Source organism: Odontesthes bonariensis, chromosome 6 (genome assembly GCF_027942865.1).
Source record: "Odontesthes bonariensis isolate fOdoBon6 chromosome 6, fOdoBon6.hap1, whole genome shotgun sequence".
Classification (NCBI taxonomy): Eukaryota; Metazoa; Chordata; class Actinopteri; order Atheriniformes; family Atherinopsidae; genus Odontesthes; species Odontesthes bonariensis.
The window spans coordinates 11,990,074-12,004,085 of record NC_134511.1 but is presented as its reverse complement, the minus strand read 5'-3'; the positions used below and the strand labels follow the sequence as shown (position 1 = coordinate 12,004,085).

The window sequence follows — 14,012 nt, the reverse complement described above, 5'->3', positions numbered from 1 at the left end:
TATTAATGGGTAGTCCTGTGTGGTTTTTTTTAACAGTGTAAAAAGAGCTTTTCAATCTTGCAGCTAAATGGATTCAACATTTCTTAAAAACCTTGCCTGGGAGCGCAATTCAAAATATATGTTGATATTCAACACGGCAACAATCAAAGAAAAAGAACCATAACTGATACCAGCTTTGGGTTGACATGTTTTTCATTAATGACTTAATATACATCTATCGTTCTTCATCTCTTTTAACCAGTAAAACAGCCAACCTATGGCAGAAATAAGAATGTTTTCTCACACTAAAACTTCAGTACAGTCTAAGTTAGGAAATTTTAATGCAGGAATCATACAATTCAAATGTTTATTGTTTAATCACATGTGCAAATTAAACACTTCTGAATCAATAACTGATTTCTAAAATGAGAATATCTGACAATACTGCTGTCAACATTTTATTTGAGAATCATTACCATCTGCTTCTTGCAGGTACTTTACACATCTTACTCTAAAGGGTGGGGTTTTAATCAGCCAAATGGTCAGATATTTCAATAATTGTGGAGTACAATGAATGAGGTATGCCTTTAGCTTTTACAACATTTGTTGCACAGTTGCTGCTGTGAATTTTAGCGTGATCTCATTCAATGTGATTCATATCCAGTCACACAAATCTGGATGTACACTAATCCTTCGCTGTGGGAAAAAATAGACAGTAAAATATAATGATTCAAGGAGAAAAAAAAAAACAAAACACTAGGACACGCACTGAACCTAACTTCTCTCATCATGTAAATATTACTCCCTAGCATGATAGTACCCCCAGTATTATTCATTTTCCTGAGCACATATTTCTTTGTATTACATTTTTGACCTAAACATCTGCAAATGTAGGTATTTCAGTATCCCCAAAAATAAATGCACACAAACATTGCATCAGTATTGTTCATGACTGACTGGAGTGCGAATATAACGTCTGATATTGATGTAACACAGATCATCCAGCAGGGAAAAAATACTCTAATATCAGTAAGACAAATTTTGTCAGTGAGCTTTGGTCACTTTGGAGTTGCTTGCAGTTTCCGCCATTCTTCTCACTGTAATGGTGAACTCTTGGTGGGAATCATTATCCTAGACTCCAAATTTCTGATCAGAGGCACTGAGAAATGACAGAGAGACAAGTTACCAAATCTTCTACAACTTGGATTGGCTTGAATGAAACAAAAAAAATCTTAAAAAACATACAAATAAATGCAACTGCATTTGCAATGACGCCAGCGAAAGTCAAGTGAGACAACTGCATTGGTCAATGGTTTGACTTTAAATGTAGTGACCTATAGTCAGAAACATCAATCCATCTATTTACACCAGGCATGTCATCTTTATGAGTGATAATCCCTGACAAAAGGCTTTGATGGCTCTGAAACATGTTCCTCGATGTTTCTTTCTGAGCAAATATTGTAAAAGTTATTGCACTATAAACAGGGCAAAGCCTGTAAGACCACTTGAGCGTTGAAGCAATGCCACAGTGTATGTCTTTGAATGCACTATCACTGAGTCAACAAAGTTCCAGTCTAATAAATCACCTTTCAGATTTAGTTTATCCCTATGCTTACCTGTTTACTCTACTGCCATATCTGGCTGCTACTTCACAACCTCTTAAGGGTCCACTTGTGGGTTCTGTTCTCAATAATATGTGAAGTGGCTGTGGATTGGTCTGTTTCTATGCTGACAAATTTTGTTTAACATGCTTCATACAGCATGATGCCCCAGTTAATGGGACTGTGGATTCAAGCATAAAAGATTTCTGCCGCTTTTAATTCTGTATCTGTTGCCATAAACATTCAGGAAAGAGTTTTCAGCTATGTAATTAGGTGACAGCCATTTAAGGGAAACAGCTGGGTTTGAGTTTAAGCCTATCTTGATAGGATAAGAGGTAAACCTGGTCTTTTCAGGAGATTTCAGAACTACCACAGACACCATTAAACCATAATTACAGGAAAACATGTAAAAACTAACATTTATGTTATAATTCATGATCATCTCCTGTTGAAAGAAAAAAAAGTATGTATATATAAATCATGTCATCCTGCAGACTTCAGATACGTTTTTAACCGGAGCCACGACAATTCTGCGACTAACTCTTGTTTCACTGCATAAAATACTGTTGTCTGCATTCACTAGTTGCATAAAAAAAGAAAACTAATGAGTCAAAAAGTGGCTTGGCTAAGTGTTATATCTTTATTTGGGTGTATTTGTGTGGCTGGGCACTTCTGTCTTACCTGTATAATAGACATTTACATCCCACCCCTCCTTCTGCCAGGCAGAATTTCTCGTCTCCTCCCGGGACTGAAGGCTTTCATAAGCTATATTAAAAAAAAGATATACAGTGTAACACATTGCGTATGGTGAGGTGGATGCAGAAATAGATGTAGAAAAAAGTTCAGCTAAATGAGCAATGACCAGACATAAACAAAATGTTGTAACATTGTTTTATATTTTTACTTCTTATTTAAGTTTCTTATTACCTAAACTGTTGACTACAAGAGAGCACAAGAAATCCAATGTCTCTGGACTGTTGGTTTATGCACAAATGGCAAATAAAAAATCTTGAACCGTGAAAACAAGTTTGGTGATTTGAACACTTTTTAATTTAGTTATTGCTTTATCTTATATTCATCATATATTCTCCTGTTGTATTTATATTTTTACAGGTGATGCTTGTCACAAAACAAAGGGTTGTTCCTATAGAGACAGTGTCACTTGGTCGGCTTCATAGCATATTCCACCTTAACAAATGTATATTTGAAGCGTTTCATTTTTTTCTGCCTCGGTCAGTTTAATCTGAAAAGAAGTATTAACCCTCAACTTTGAATTACGACGGTCTATATATACTGTACATATCAATGTTTGAAGAAATATGTGTGGCAGGATAGCACCCATATAGCTTGATTATCAAAACTTAATATAAAGTGTCTTGGGCAGCTACTTGTAATTCAAATATCAATTGCGAGCCAAAAGCATTCACTCCTGGTCCAGAGTTGAGAGTAGCAACACCTATCCAGGTCAAGTGAACATGCAAGAGAAGAGGAGAATAATGAGGCTAAAAATCTATCAAAAAGTTGCCAAACCTGAAGTTTGCCAAAATCAGTCATTGGGTTCTTTCTAAAAGATGAAGAGCACACAGGAAGACTAAAACTTGGCAGGCAACCTGACTGACTGAGAGGAGCGAGGCTTGTGGATAACAAAAAACAAAATGTCACACTGTACATGTTTGTCAGCAATCAAGATAAGACTTCCTAAGACATTTTAAGGATGCCATTGTGCTTCAGAAATAGAAGGGGAAAAGAGTAAAGGTCATGGAGCACAGTTCTATTAATGAAACAGAAACCCAACTGAAAAAAGAAATGAATGGATTATGTTGTTTTTTTAAAAAGCTTGTGTGTGTGTGCATGACTACCAATGGAGCTGTCATGCTGTCATTTATTGATGATTTATCTGCAGACTGAAATAACAGGATGAATGCAGAGGTACACTAAACCATTCTTATTGCTCAGATTGTGAAAAGGCCTGCTAAAGCTTGTTCTTGCCCACCTCCCCAAATCCTTCAAAACAATATTCTTTACTGATTTAGAGTCTGCATTTACTTACCCCACAAGTGATGAACAACATACAGGTCCCCGATCTGTGTGAAGAACCCGCCCACTGCCTCGTCGTTCTCCTGTCTGTATTTGATTGCTCTCGCCCTGTTGTAAGACGTTATTCTCAGGATTACAATGCCCTCTGGAACGCCTCAAACACCTAATGCCTACACAAGCAAAAGTTCTGGCAGCTCATGTAATAGCAGATTTCAGAAAAAAAAATTAAGCCCATCTTACCAGCGGTTGCCCCATTCAATCATGGTTCCTGGCTGAAACACATGGCACAGGTCACACGTGGTTTAAAACTAAAATACGACACCACATACGGTAGTTCTATCATACCTTCATAAGAGATTATTGTTTTCAATACACACAACCTAAACAGCATAAGTGCCATTTGTGTTCTAATTGTGGTTTTTGTTGGGTTTAAACCAATAAGGGAAGTCTACGTGTAACATGAGCGGGCATGTAAGAAGAACTGGAATGTTGAACGCACTCAGATGTTTTTCATGACTGTGGTTTTACTTAACCCATTTTACTAATGTCACTCCTCAAATCAAAGAGTCCCTTCTAAATACATGGAAATCAAAATAGTGGAATGTGCTTGAGGATGAAAATACTAGGATTGTTCCAAATAGTCAACATCTTGGCATTAAAGGGATAGTTCGCCTCTTTTGACATGAAGCTGTATGACATCCCATATTAGCAATATCATTTATGAACATTGACTTACCCCCCGCTGCGTCCTGTGAGCCGAGTTCCAGCCTCGTTTTGGCGTTGACGAAGGTAGTCCGGCTAGTTTGTTAGGGTCCCAAAAATAAAGCTTCTTGCTTCTCAAAACAATATGCGTTCAAAAGAGTAATACATTTGCGTCACAAAATCGTTCAGCAAAAAAAGTCAGACCTCACAATCGCTTGGCGCTATTTCTCTCTCCCTTCGTATCACTACGGGCTGTGTAAACCGTGCAGACCGAAGTGCAGACCGAGCAGTCCCCTGCTTCCGAGCAGCAAACACCGTAACAGGTGCGGCTATCGCTAGGTGGCTGTACACATTGATATGAAGGGAGGCAAAAATAGCGCCAAGCAATTGTGAGAACGATTTTGTGATGCAAATGTATTACTCTTTATAACGCATATTGTTTTGAGAAGCAAGACGCTTTATTTTCGGGACCCTAGCAAACTAGCCGGACTACCTTCGTCAACGCCAAAACGAGGCTGGAACTCGGCTCACAGGACGCAGCAGGGGGTAAGAAAATGTTCATAAATGATATTGCTAATATGGGATGACACACAGCTTCATGTCAAAAGAGGCGAACTATCCCTTTAACGTGTCTTGTTAACTAAAATGAAGCATATGATCCTATCAGTGGGGGATCTTTAAGCCACATCACACATTGCTGACATGGCGAGATGTTCGGGACAATAAGCTGCTTCAAAAACTCCAAACAAAGTTATAAAAGTACATGAAATGGAAAATTAGTTCCAACCACCTATTACTGCTTATATTTAAATAGGAATGATCTGTTTAAGTATTAGATTTGAGAAGTTTTCCATCTCTTTAAAAGACAATGACAGTGTTGTTCATGTTGCTTTCTGAATGTACTGGATACACTAGTTCCCTTGTTCAGCTCATGTGGAACTTCAATGCAAATTTTAAGATTTTGTTGACATAGTTAACAGATAACAGGAAGGACTCAGTGATTGTGTAGCCTCTAATACAATGAAATGGACCGAGTGATGATGCAGGTAATGTAAATGTAATGTGCGTTATATGTAAGGATACCTTGAGGCTGTAGGAGCGCATTTCATAGATGTTTGGTCCTTGTCTCGGCAGGGGTTCATTCCAGAAACTGAACTCCAGAAGAAGCTGGTTACGCCTTGAAAGCAACATTTTTGCCCTCTCTTTCCTAAACTCCAAATACTCCTACAAAGGCACATTTTTTCAAAATGAAGAAAGGTGCGTTAAAGATAAAAATGATATGCCATAATGTGTTGTTCTAGAGCCAAAGTGAGAACTAGAACTCTGCAAAATTGGGGTAAAATTTAAACAGCTGTACGTTTTTAGAACAAACATAAGCTTAATGTGATCTCTGTATGGAAATACTATTCTGCGTTTTTTCACAAGTCAAATCAAAACAAAAACACCACATGCCCATTCAAAGACATGCTAATCCTAATGTTGTTTTCCACAGAGGTTAGATTAATTGAAAAAAAAAAAGTGGTGTTTTAATTATTGCTGTGTGTAAAAAAAAAAGGGAACAGATGTGGAAACATACCTTGTTCGTTCTCAGTTTCTGCAGGCATTCAGTCAAAGCTGGATAACCTCCTCTGTATCGCCACAGATGCACTGCCAAAACAGACCAGCAGATGTCACTGTAGCACCGTGGAGGGATCGATGCCACCCACACAACCGAGGCTTACAGAACCTCCGTCACTGTGTACTATCACTTCTTGTTGATACAAAATGCTCTTTATGTACACTGTAAATTATCATATGTAGAACGAGATATGTTGCTGGTGAGTCATCAGGAAGCGTCTGTGTGTCTACAGGCCTCTATTATGCACAGGCAAACAAATTAGAGCCACAGAGGAGCCACTTAGATTACATATTTGAGACAATGAGACACAAAAATGAACCTCCTCATACAGTATCTCGGATCAAGCAAAGATGACATTTTCATAATGTTTGTATTACACTCTTTATTAACTGTTGCACTGACGCTTACCAGCTTGATCCTGTTCTCCATACCAGGTATTCCAGCTTCCGACTAACTCGCATGGGTAATCTTGGTCGTGATGGAGACTGTTTTGCACTTCAGCCCTGAATTCGGTGTAAAAATAAATAAGCACAAACACACAAATACAAAGGGGATTCAGTGGAAGTGCTTTCAGTGATGATATGCTGTCATTTCAGCACAACAACCTACTAGAGGGCACTCAAGGAACACGGAGAGTAAAAATAAAAGTCCATCGTAAAAATCCTCGATCTAATGTCACCACATACTGAAATATTTCTTCTTACATCAACTTTACGCTCAGTTAATATTATGATCCCAAAAGAATATTATCATGATGGAGTAAAGTCATCCTTGTTAATGAGGGAGAAACCAACTCCTCAGATATTAGATAATTTACAATTATCAGACCATGATATTATACAGAAATACAGTGATTTGCAAGAGTTTGGGCACCTCAGTTAAAATCCCTGATACCCCAAACATCTGAGCAAAAATGGATGGATGCACTGAGAATTTCAAAGTTTAGAAAAAGAAAAGGACATGAAAACGAAGCTTTACCATGCTGCACAGTTAACGTATCATAATTCATGAACACTTCTTGTTGCCAGCAACAAAAGTATTTCAAGTTTTGTTTGGAGGATTTTCACTCATTCTCCCCAAAACAAAAAGGAACAAGATATTTTAGATTTTTCGACTGTCTTGACAGTAAGTTTGTTTGTTCAAATTTGGTTTTAATTTTGAATTGTACCTCAAACCACAAACACAAAGCAGGACTGATCCATGCCCAGTACTTAAAAACGTGTGTTCTTTTAATGAAACTCTGCCACCACTGGCTTTAAGGATAACAGACACATTCTAATGCAGTCCAACATGGGATTTGCCTTGCTATTAATCTTACAAACAGCCTTCTATGAAAGTTGCTTGGCCTCATCTTCTGTTTATGGTCATTTCATTGCTATCTCCTCATATCCTTCTCCTGCTTTGTGGGCATCTATTAATTAAATTTTTTTAGACTTAATCGGCTGCTAAGAGGAGCCCATGGCTGCAGATTGTTGGAGCAAGGTCTTATAAATCAGATTATTTATAACCTTGTGAAATTTACATCACCTGCCCTTTCCTAACAGTGACCATGGACAATCCGCAGCTTTAACAAGATAATTAAGGTCTGAAACCTTGGTACAAATTAGGCAGGAGTTCAGATCTTTTTGGATGTCCCTCTATAGCATCACCCTCCTTTTTTTTTCATGTATAAAAATGACATATTGATCTTGGTTAAAATGTTGAAAAAACAATATTTCATTTTAGTGTAACCTTATGCCTTAAGAGAATCTTTGATGAAGGAATTCACATGAACCTGGGTTGTTTTAAAATGCAGCGTTTAAAGAAACCCAATGAAAAATGCAACACACAGAAAACCTAACTGGTGCTATTGCAATGCTTTGAAGCAGAGAGCACACTTACTGCAGACTGTTGTATGCATCCAGGCACTCGGGTTTGACGTTGTGAACTTTGAAAAGAAAGAGACAGACTTATCAGAAATGGGTGTTTTCTTTTAAGATATGCAATCAAAATCTTCAACAAAGTAATTTCACACTCCAATTCAGCAAAGGTTTTATGTACAAAACTGATTCACTTGTGCAGTGTCACAGGCTGTGGATAACAAAACGATCCAATTCAAATCTCCGCTGTGTGATGTACGCCACATAAAAGATCAAAGTCCGGGAAGAATGATAGATTTCTCCACAAAAGACTGACACAGTTATCACATCAGACTGGAAAGAAAACCAGACGAATTGCTCTGATGTTTCAAAATGCTGTCGACTTAAACCATCAGACTGTTAAACTGACTGCTGCCTGTATGTTGTGCATGTGTAATAATAAGGTCATAGTGGTCAATATGGATTCAATTTAATCAACATTATCTATTCACCTTTTGTCTGCAGAGATAAATAGATGATAGACCATTGTGACAACTATAATACAATCTCAATATATCACACTCGTCGCTGGCCCTCTGAGACCCCACATTTAAAAACAAAAACCCTTTACATGTACATTAGTAAAAACATGTAGGCCTACACTGAATTTTATACAGGTTGCTGATCTCTTTCTTTGACAGCAGGTTGGAGTGAGCGTCTTTCCTGGCGTCGACTTTGTGCACAAATAAGGATCGGAACCAGCCTTTGTCACCGCTCTCTGAAAACCTCCTACACAGAAACGAGATGAAAGAAAGAAACAAAAGGCTCAGAGCACAACCATTAACCAGAGAAGTTGTCGATTTAAAGAGGAAAAGCGTCGAAACGATCTCGGAGATGTGCATGACATATGGGTTAAAAGATAGTCATGCTAATATCCTTTGATATGAAAAATATGCATACTTGATGAGTGAGTGGGTTGAGCACAGCAGCTAGTGTCTTCACCATTAAACTTCACTATTCACCCGCTCTGAAGTCGATAAAGGGGGGTACATCATTCATGTTACGAGACAGTGTAGAAATCCGAGGGGCTACAATCAGATTCCCAACATTAGTAACTGTAACTGTCTCATAAAGTCTGATAGTGGAGACTTAAATCTGTCATGTGCTCAAGCTGTACTTTCAGGGAATTGTTACTATCTTATCTACGGACATAGAAACTATACGAAATTAGAGCAAATCGACTTAAAATATTTGTTAACAAAATCAGACTGAACACGAGGGGCTGCCTCCCCGGCTCAGAAAACACGACGATTCATATCCCGCTTTAAAAAGAGCTCCCACCCTCAGCTAAATATCAAATTCAAGGACTTTTCTTCCTTTTTATAAACTCATCATTTCTAAACCCTTCTAAAGCTGCTTCAATTAACCTCAATTTCTGTTTTTCCACAGCATGTTAAGTGTCAGTCTCAGGCAGCATAAGTGGTATGTCCCCCGCTTGCGGATTAGGGAGCGATATGGTGCTGCTTAAAATGCTGTACTTTCAAAGCCATCTGTTAATTCACAACAAGTTTTTAAGGCCTGATGTTTTCCAAAATCCGAAAACTTTCAAGGTCAGTGGAATTCTTCTTTTAATAACCTCATGGGCCAGTGGCTTTAATTAGGAACTATGATTAAACATGAGTTTCCCATGGCACTCGGTTAAAAATAGCAACGTATAATAAGAAATAAAAAGCCTTCGAGGAAACCCATACAGATAGAGGCCCTAAAATGTTGTTTACTAGTGGTAGTGAGATGCAGTGTGTCTTTACAGTGCAAAGTTCAGGAGTCCTAGAAATGATTAAAGTACATTTGAAAACATGCCTTAGATAACATGTAAAGAATGATTAAATCCTTATATGGTTAAAACAAATGCAACAATGATTCAGCATTTGGATAGATATGCATAATAGAATAATCTAAAACTCATGGATTTACCCAGTTAATGAAATGCAGATTGAAAAAAAGGCTGTTAAAGCAGTTTATTTTCTTTCTTTCTTTTTTTAAAGCTATCCAAACGAACGTTAAGCAAAGAGAAGAATTTTTATCGTGTTTTTCATTTGGAAGATAGATGGTTGGACTGGCTGTCTTTAACTCTTTTTTTTTTCTCTCCACAAGTTCAGGTTTGGGCGAACAGACTTCAAAATCTGCTGCACACAGCAGCAACTCGTTTTAAAATGTTGTAATACGCCACAAAGTGAATATAACAAAGACAAGAAATCCAAATTTAGCCTACCTGGTGGCTTGGTGCAGATGGCTAGAATGCTTGTACAGCACATGTCCTGTCCTCCACACAGCACCGGTTGTCGCCATGTTCTTCTGTGACGTGAAACAGTTGCTTGACAGATAAAAGTTCCAGGCTGGTTAATGTTCACCTCACTGTCTGTGATGCAAACTGACAGGTGATTACACGGTGAAACCTGCAGATAGTTTGACCGCCAGAGATTAAAAGCATGCCTGACTGAGTGATGCAATCCATAATAATCTTGATTGAAGCTCTCAGTGATAATGATGGTTGAAAATAAACGCAAATCTAAATGGTTTACTAGAACCAGCAATCATGATTCAGTTACATTTTTTTGATTGTATTGCTGTGTTTCACCATAAATTTGTAAACTCATTACAATTTACCATCTCCAGTACTCTCACAATAATGCCAGCTTGAACATATGACAGGAGATAAAGTCGATCCTGTTAAACAGCAAAACACTAAGGGAAAGGATCGTTGCATGTCTGTGCGTGTCAAATATTCATTAACCTTTTATTTAGGAGCTGGTGTGACCCTGCTGTGCCTCAAAGCTACAAAAGCTTTGGTAGATGTTGATCAGTTCTGCTCATTGGCTTGGAGGAATTTTAGACAATTTATCCGTATGGCCTCAATTCTGGGATGCTGATGGGTTTCCTCGCATGTACTGCTCTTCTTAGCTCTCCTCATTTGGATTAGGTCAGAACATTAACAGCTAGTAGGGGCACATGTTTTCATAGTGGACAGTGGATATCTCCAGGCTCAATGAATGGAGGTGAGGAATTTATCACATAAAAGCAGGAAAAGTTGGGAGGCATTAAAAAGAAAAAAAACAACAAACCAACAAAAAGAGAGCATATGGATTCTTTTGTTTACTTTGATTTTTTTACATAACTGCTGACATTATTAACCCAATTTCCCATTTTGTCTCATTGACATAATTTCATTTGTTTGTGTACATCCATTTCTCAAACAGAAAAAAAGGCAAGCAATGAGGTATTAAAAAGCTGTTGTCAACAGGTGATTATAGTTATGAACTGGTACTAAAGCAGCATCGATGAAAGGCTGAGTCAGGGGAGCAAAATGGGACTTAGGGTATGCCCTGGATATCCATCCATCATCAGAGTCCATTACAGAGCTAACACAGAAACAAGCAAGAAAAATGGTCACACATGCTCACACTCACTCCTACGATCAATTTAGAATCCCCAAGCAGCCTTACGTGCACGTTTCTGGAGTGTGGGAGGCAGCCGTAATATCCAAAGAGAACCCACGCATGAAACAACAGAAAAATCTTTTTGTGCTGGACTGGCCTGGCCTGCCTGCAGGCATGACCTGTCCCCAAAATATGAGACAACAATAACCCTGTACTGTACTGTTGTACACCATGAAATGTGTTTGCAGTAAGAATGGAACTAAATAACAACCAAAACACCTCATCGCTTGGTATCCTCTAGGGGGAGGTTCACAAATCATTTATGGGTTTATGCAAAATCACAGTTTTTTCATTCTTTTCTTCTTTTTCATCGTCCTCTCTGTCCGATATGGGCTTGCCCATTACGTTCTAAAATAATAACTTAATTGTTTGCAGCGTGGATAAAAAAAACAAAAAAAACAAAGAACTATCAAAGTCACAAACTAACGAACACTTTAGGACAGACCATTTGTTATTTCATGTAGATGGACTATGTTAAACAGCAAAGCATGGTTATCTTGGCTCACTTGTTAAGTGTGGAAGGCAGTGTCCTACAGCTCCCGTCCTCAGGGGCCACTGCTTTGCATGTTTAAGATGTTTCCCTGCTCCACACACCTGATTCGAATAAAATTACTCCTCTCTAGCTTGTCCCCAAGTTCTGCATAAGCCTGTCAATTTGCCATTACTTTGCGAGAGGTCTGTTGAAGGAGGAAAACATCTATAACACACAGGACAGTCGCCCCTGAGGACTGGAGTAGAGCAACACTGCATGGGATGAAACTGCAAAATCACGATCACACAAGCATCTAGAAATTGAACAAATTTTTCTGGGGGGAGGTCAAACTGTCTCAGACCTTGAAAAATCACATAAAATCTGAGGCAAGGTCAATGAATATTACTCTAAATAATGAAAATGGGCTCAATAAGCAGATACTCAGCTTTGGTTTGAGGGTATCAACATCCAAACTGGAGGAAAGCTTTAAGAAATACAGCTATTTGAGATATACTCTGCAGCTGTCTTTTTCAGTAATTCAGATGTAATTGGAGACATTAACACAGCTATTGATAAAATGTTCATTTTTGATACTTTGTGAGGAACCCATGGCAAGCAATAATTGCCTTAAGCCTGACAACAACCACTATGAAGATTCAGTTTCCTCTTAAGTGAGGCTTTGCCAGGTCTTTACTGCAGTTTCTCTGTTTGTGAGTCAGAGAGGGGAAATGCAGCTCTGCTGGTTTGAGATCCAGCAGCAGACTGGGACGTTTTTAAAAGAATATTCCACATCTGTGATCTGTTCAGAGAATATAAACCTAGCAGAGCTCTTAGATCCAAGGACTCAGGTCAGCTGGTCCAGTCCAGAGTCCAGACTAAACATGGAGAAGCAGCATTTAGCTGTTATGCTGCAAACAAGTGGAACAAACTACCAGTGGAGATTAAACTTTCACCAAATGTAGACATTTTTAAATCCAGGTTAAAAACATTTCTTTTCTCATGTGTCTATGCATGAAATCTGCACGGTATCTTTGAACTTATCTAGACTGTTGCTTGTTTTTTAGTTCATTTTAATTCTTTGATTTGTTTCTCTTTATATTCTTTTATGCATTTTTAATGCTTCTTACACTCCCTGCTGCAATGCTTTTATTTTATGTAAAGCACTTTGAATTGTTCTGTACATGAAATGTGCTATACAAACAAATTTGACTTTATTTACCTTCATAAACTCGAGCGCTAATGTAACAATATTTTTTGGCTCATTGTGTGTCTGTACTGTTAAGCACCAACCTTGAAACCACTCTGAATGTGGATGAATCTGAGCAGACAGTGTACCTCTACACACTTCAGAATTCGTCATCCAGGCGCTTCTATCTTCTGTCACATGATCTATTGACTCCTTGGGTTTGGTGTTGTTGGAGGCCATGCATGTCCATCCCATCACACTGCCTTCCACGGGCTTTAAAGGCAACAAGTGTGCCTTAGATGAGTCATTCCATGTCCTCTCCACTGTGGTTGCAAGCCCACATTTATTACATAATTTAAGTTTAAATGTGTTTTGTTCCAAACCAACAATATGGAAGAGTATTTCCTTTGACCAGAATATTTGATCATTTGGATAAAGTAAGGTCTTTTGAATTAACTGGTTCATTTTTAGTGGAAAATAAACTCTGCTGTTACCAGCAAGCATGAAACTGATGAAGTACAGTGCCTATTGTCATACTTTCCACTCAATCTACTAAATTCTATACATCAATCACATTGTTATTGTTAGATACATGTTTGCAGGCATTTCACAACTATTGTTCATTCCTTAAAATTAACCCTGCGAACACATCCATGTTAGCAACACTATATTAGCAACAATATAACAATATATTTCACTTTTTAAATGTTTTCCTTCCTTTTCTCTAATTACAAATCTTGATAATAAAGTAATAATCTGTATAATCAAAATTACGATATGTGGGACTCAGCCTTCGTTTGACAATGTGATAAGACTGCATTAGACAAAGTATTTAAAACACTTTTTGTAGAATATTGTATTAAACACTGTAGTGTGCTGCAGTGCTAGAAACCCACATCAAAACTTGGTGTAAACGTGATTGGATTGTCACTGCAGCGTGGTTTTTCCACCATTTTTCCTTAACCACAACATTTTCCACCAAGATCAAGAAATAGAGCTTCGGAAAGCACAATAGGAGATCTTTTTCTTTAAATATTCAACTGGACTTGAAGTTTTCAGTCACCGATTGTCACATCTGCTCC

The 14,012-nt window shown here is 38.1% G+C and overlaps 1 protein-coding gene across 1 annotated transcript; it reads right to left on the bottom strand.

The window, feature by feature from the left end:
* Window positions 1–428: 428 nt before the first annotated feature.
* On the bottom strand, window positions 429–10,124 carry nipsnap1 (nipsnap homolog 1 (C. elegans)). Its single transcript, XM_075468946.1, has 10 exons — window positions 10,048–10,124; window positions 8,437–8,564; window positions 7,819–7,864; window positions 6,346–6,440; window positions 5,896–5,966; window positions 5,403–5,543; window positions 3,858–3,889; window positions 3,631–3,725; window positions 2,262–2,345; window positions 429–1,138 (listed from the first exon to the last, which is right to left on the bottom strand). The coding sequence occupies exons 1-10, from the start codon at window positions 10,122–10,124 to the stop codon at window positions 1,074–1,076; spliced, it is 834 nt and encodes a 277-aa protein (XP_075325061.1). The 3' UTR covers window positions 429–1,073.
* Window positions 10,125–14,012: the final 3,888 nt, after the last annotated feature.

Bases quoted from the DNA above. Each gene is read 5' to 3' on its own strand.
- nipsnap1 (XM_075468946.1), bottom strand. From the start codon at position 10,124: ATGGCGACAACCGGTGCTGTGTGGAGGACAGGACATGTGCTGTACAAG. The intron at 6,441-7,818 runs GTAAGTGTGCTC...CACCGAATTCAG, and splicing joins GATGCATACAACAGTCTGCA to GGCTGAAGTGCAAAACAGTC. The intron at 3,890-5,402 runs GTATCCTTACAT...CATGTGTTTCAG, and splicing joins TGCGCTCCTACAGCCTCAAG to CCAGGAACCATGATTGAATG.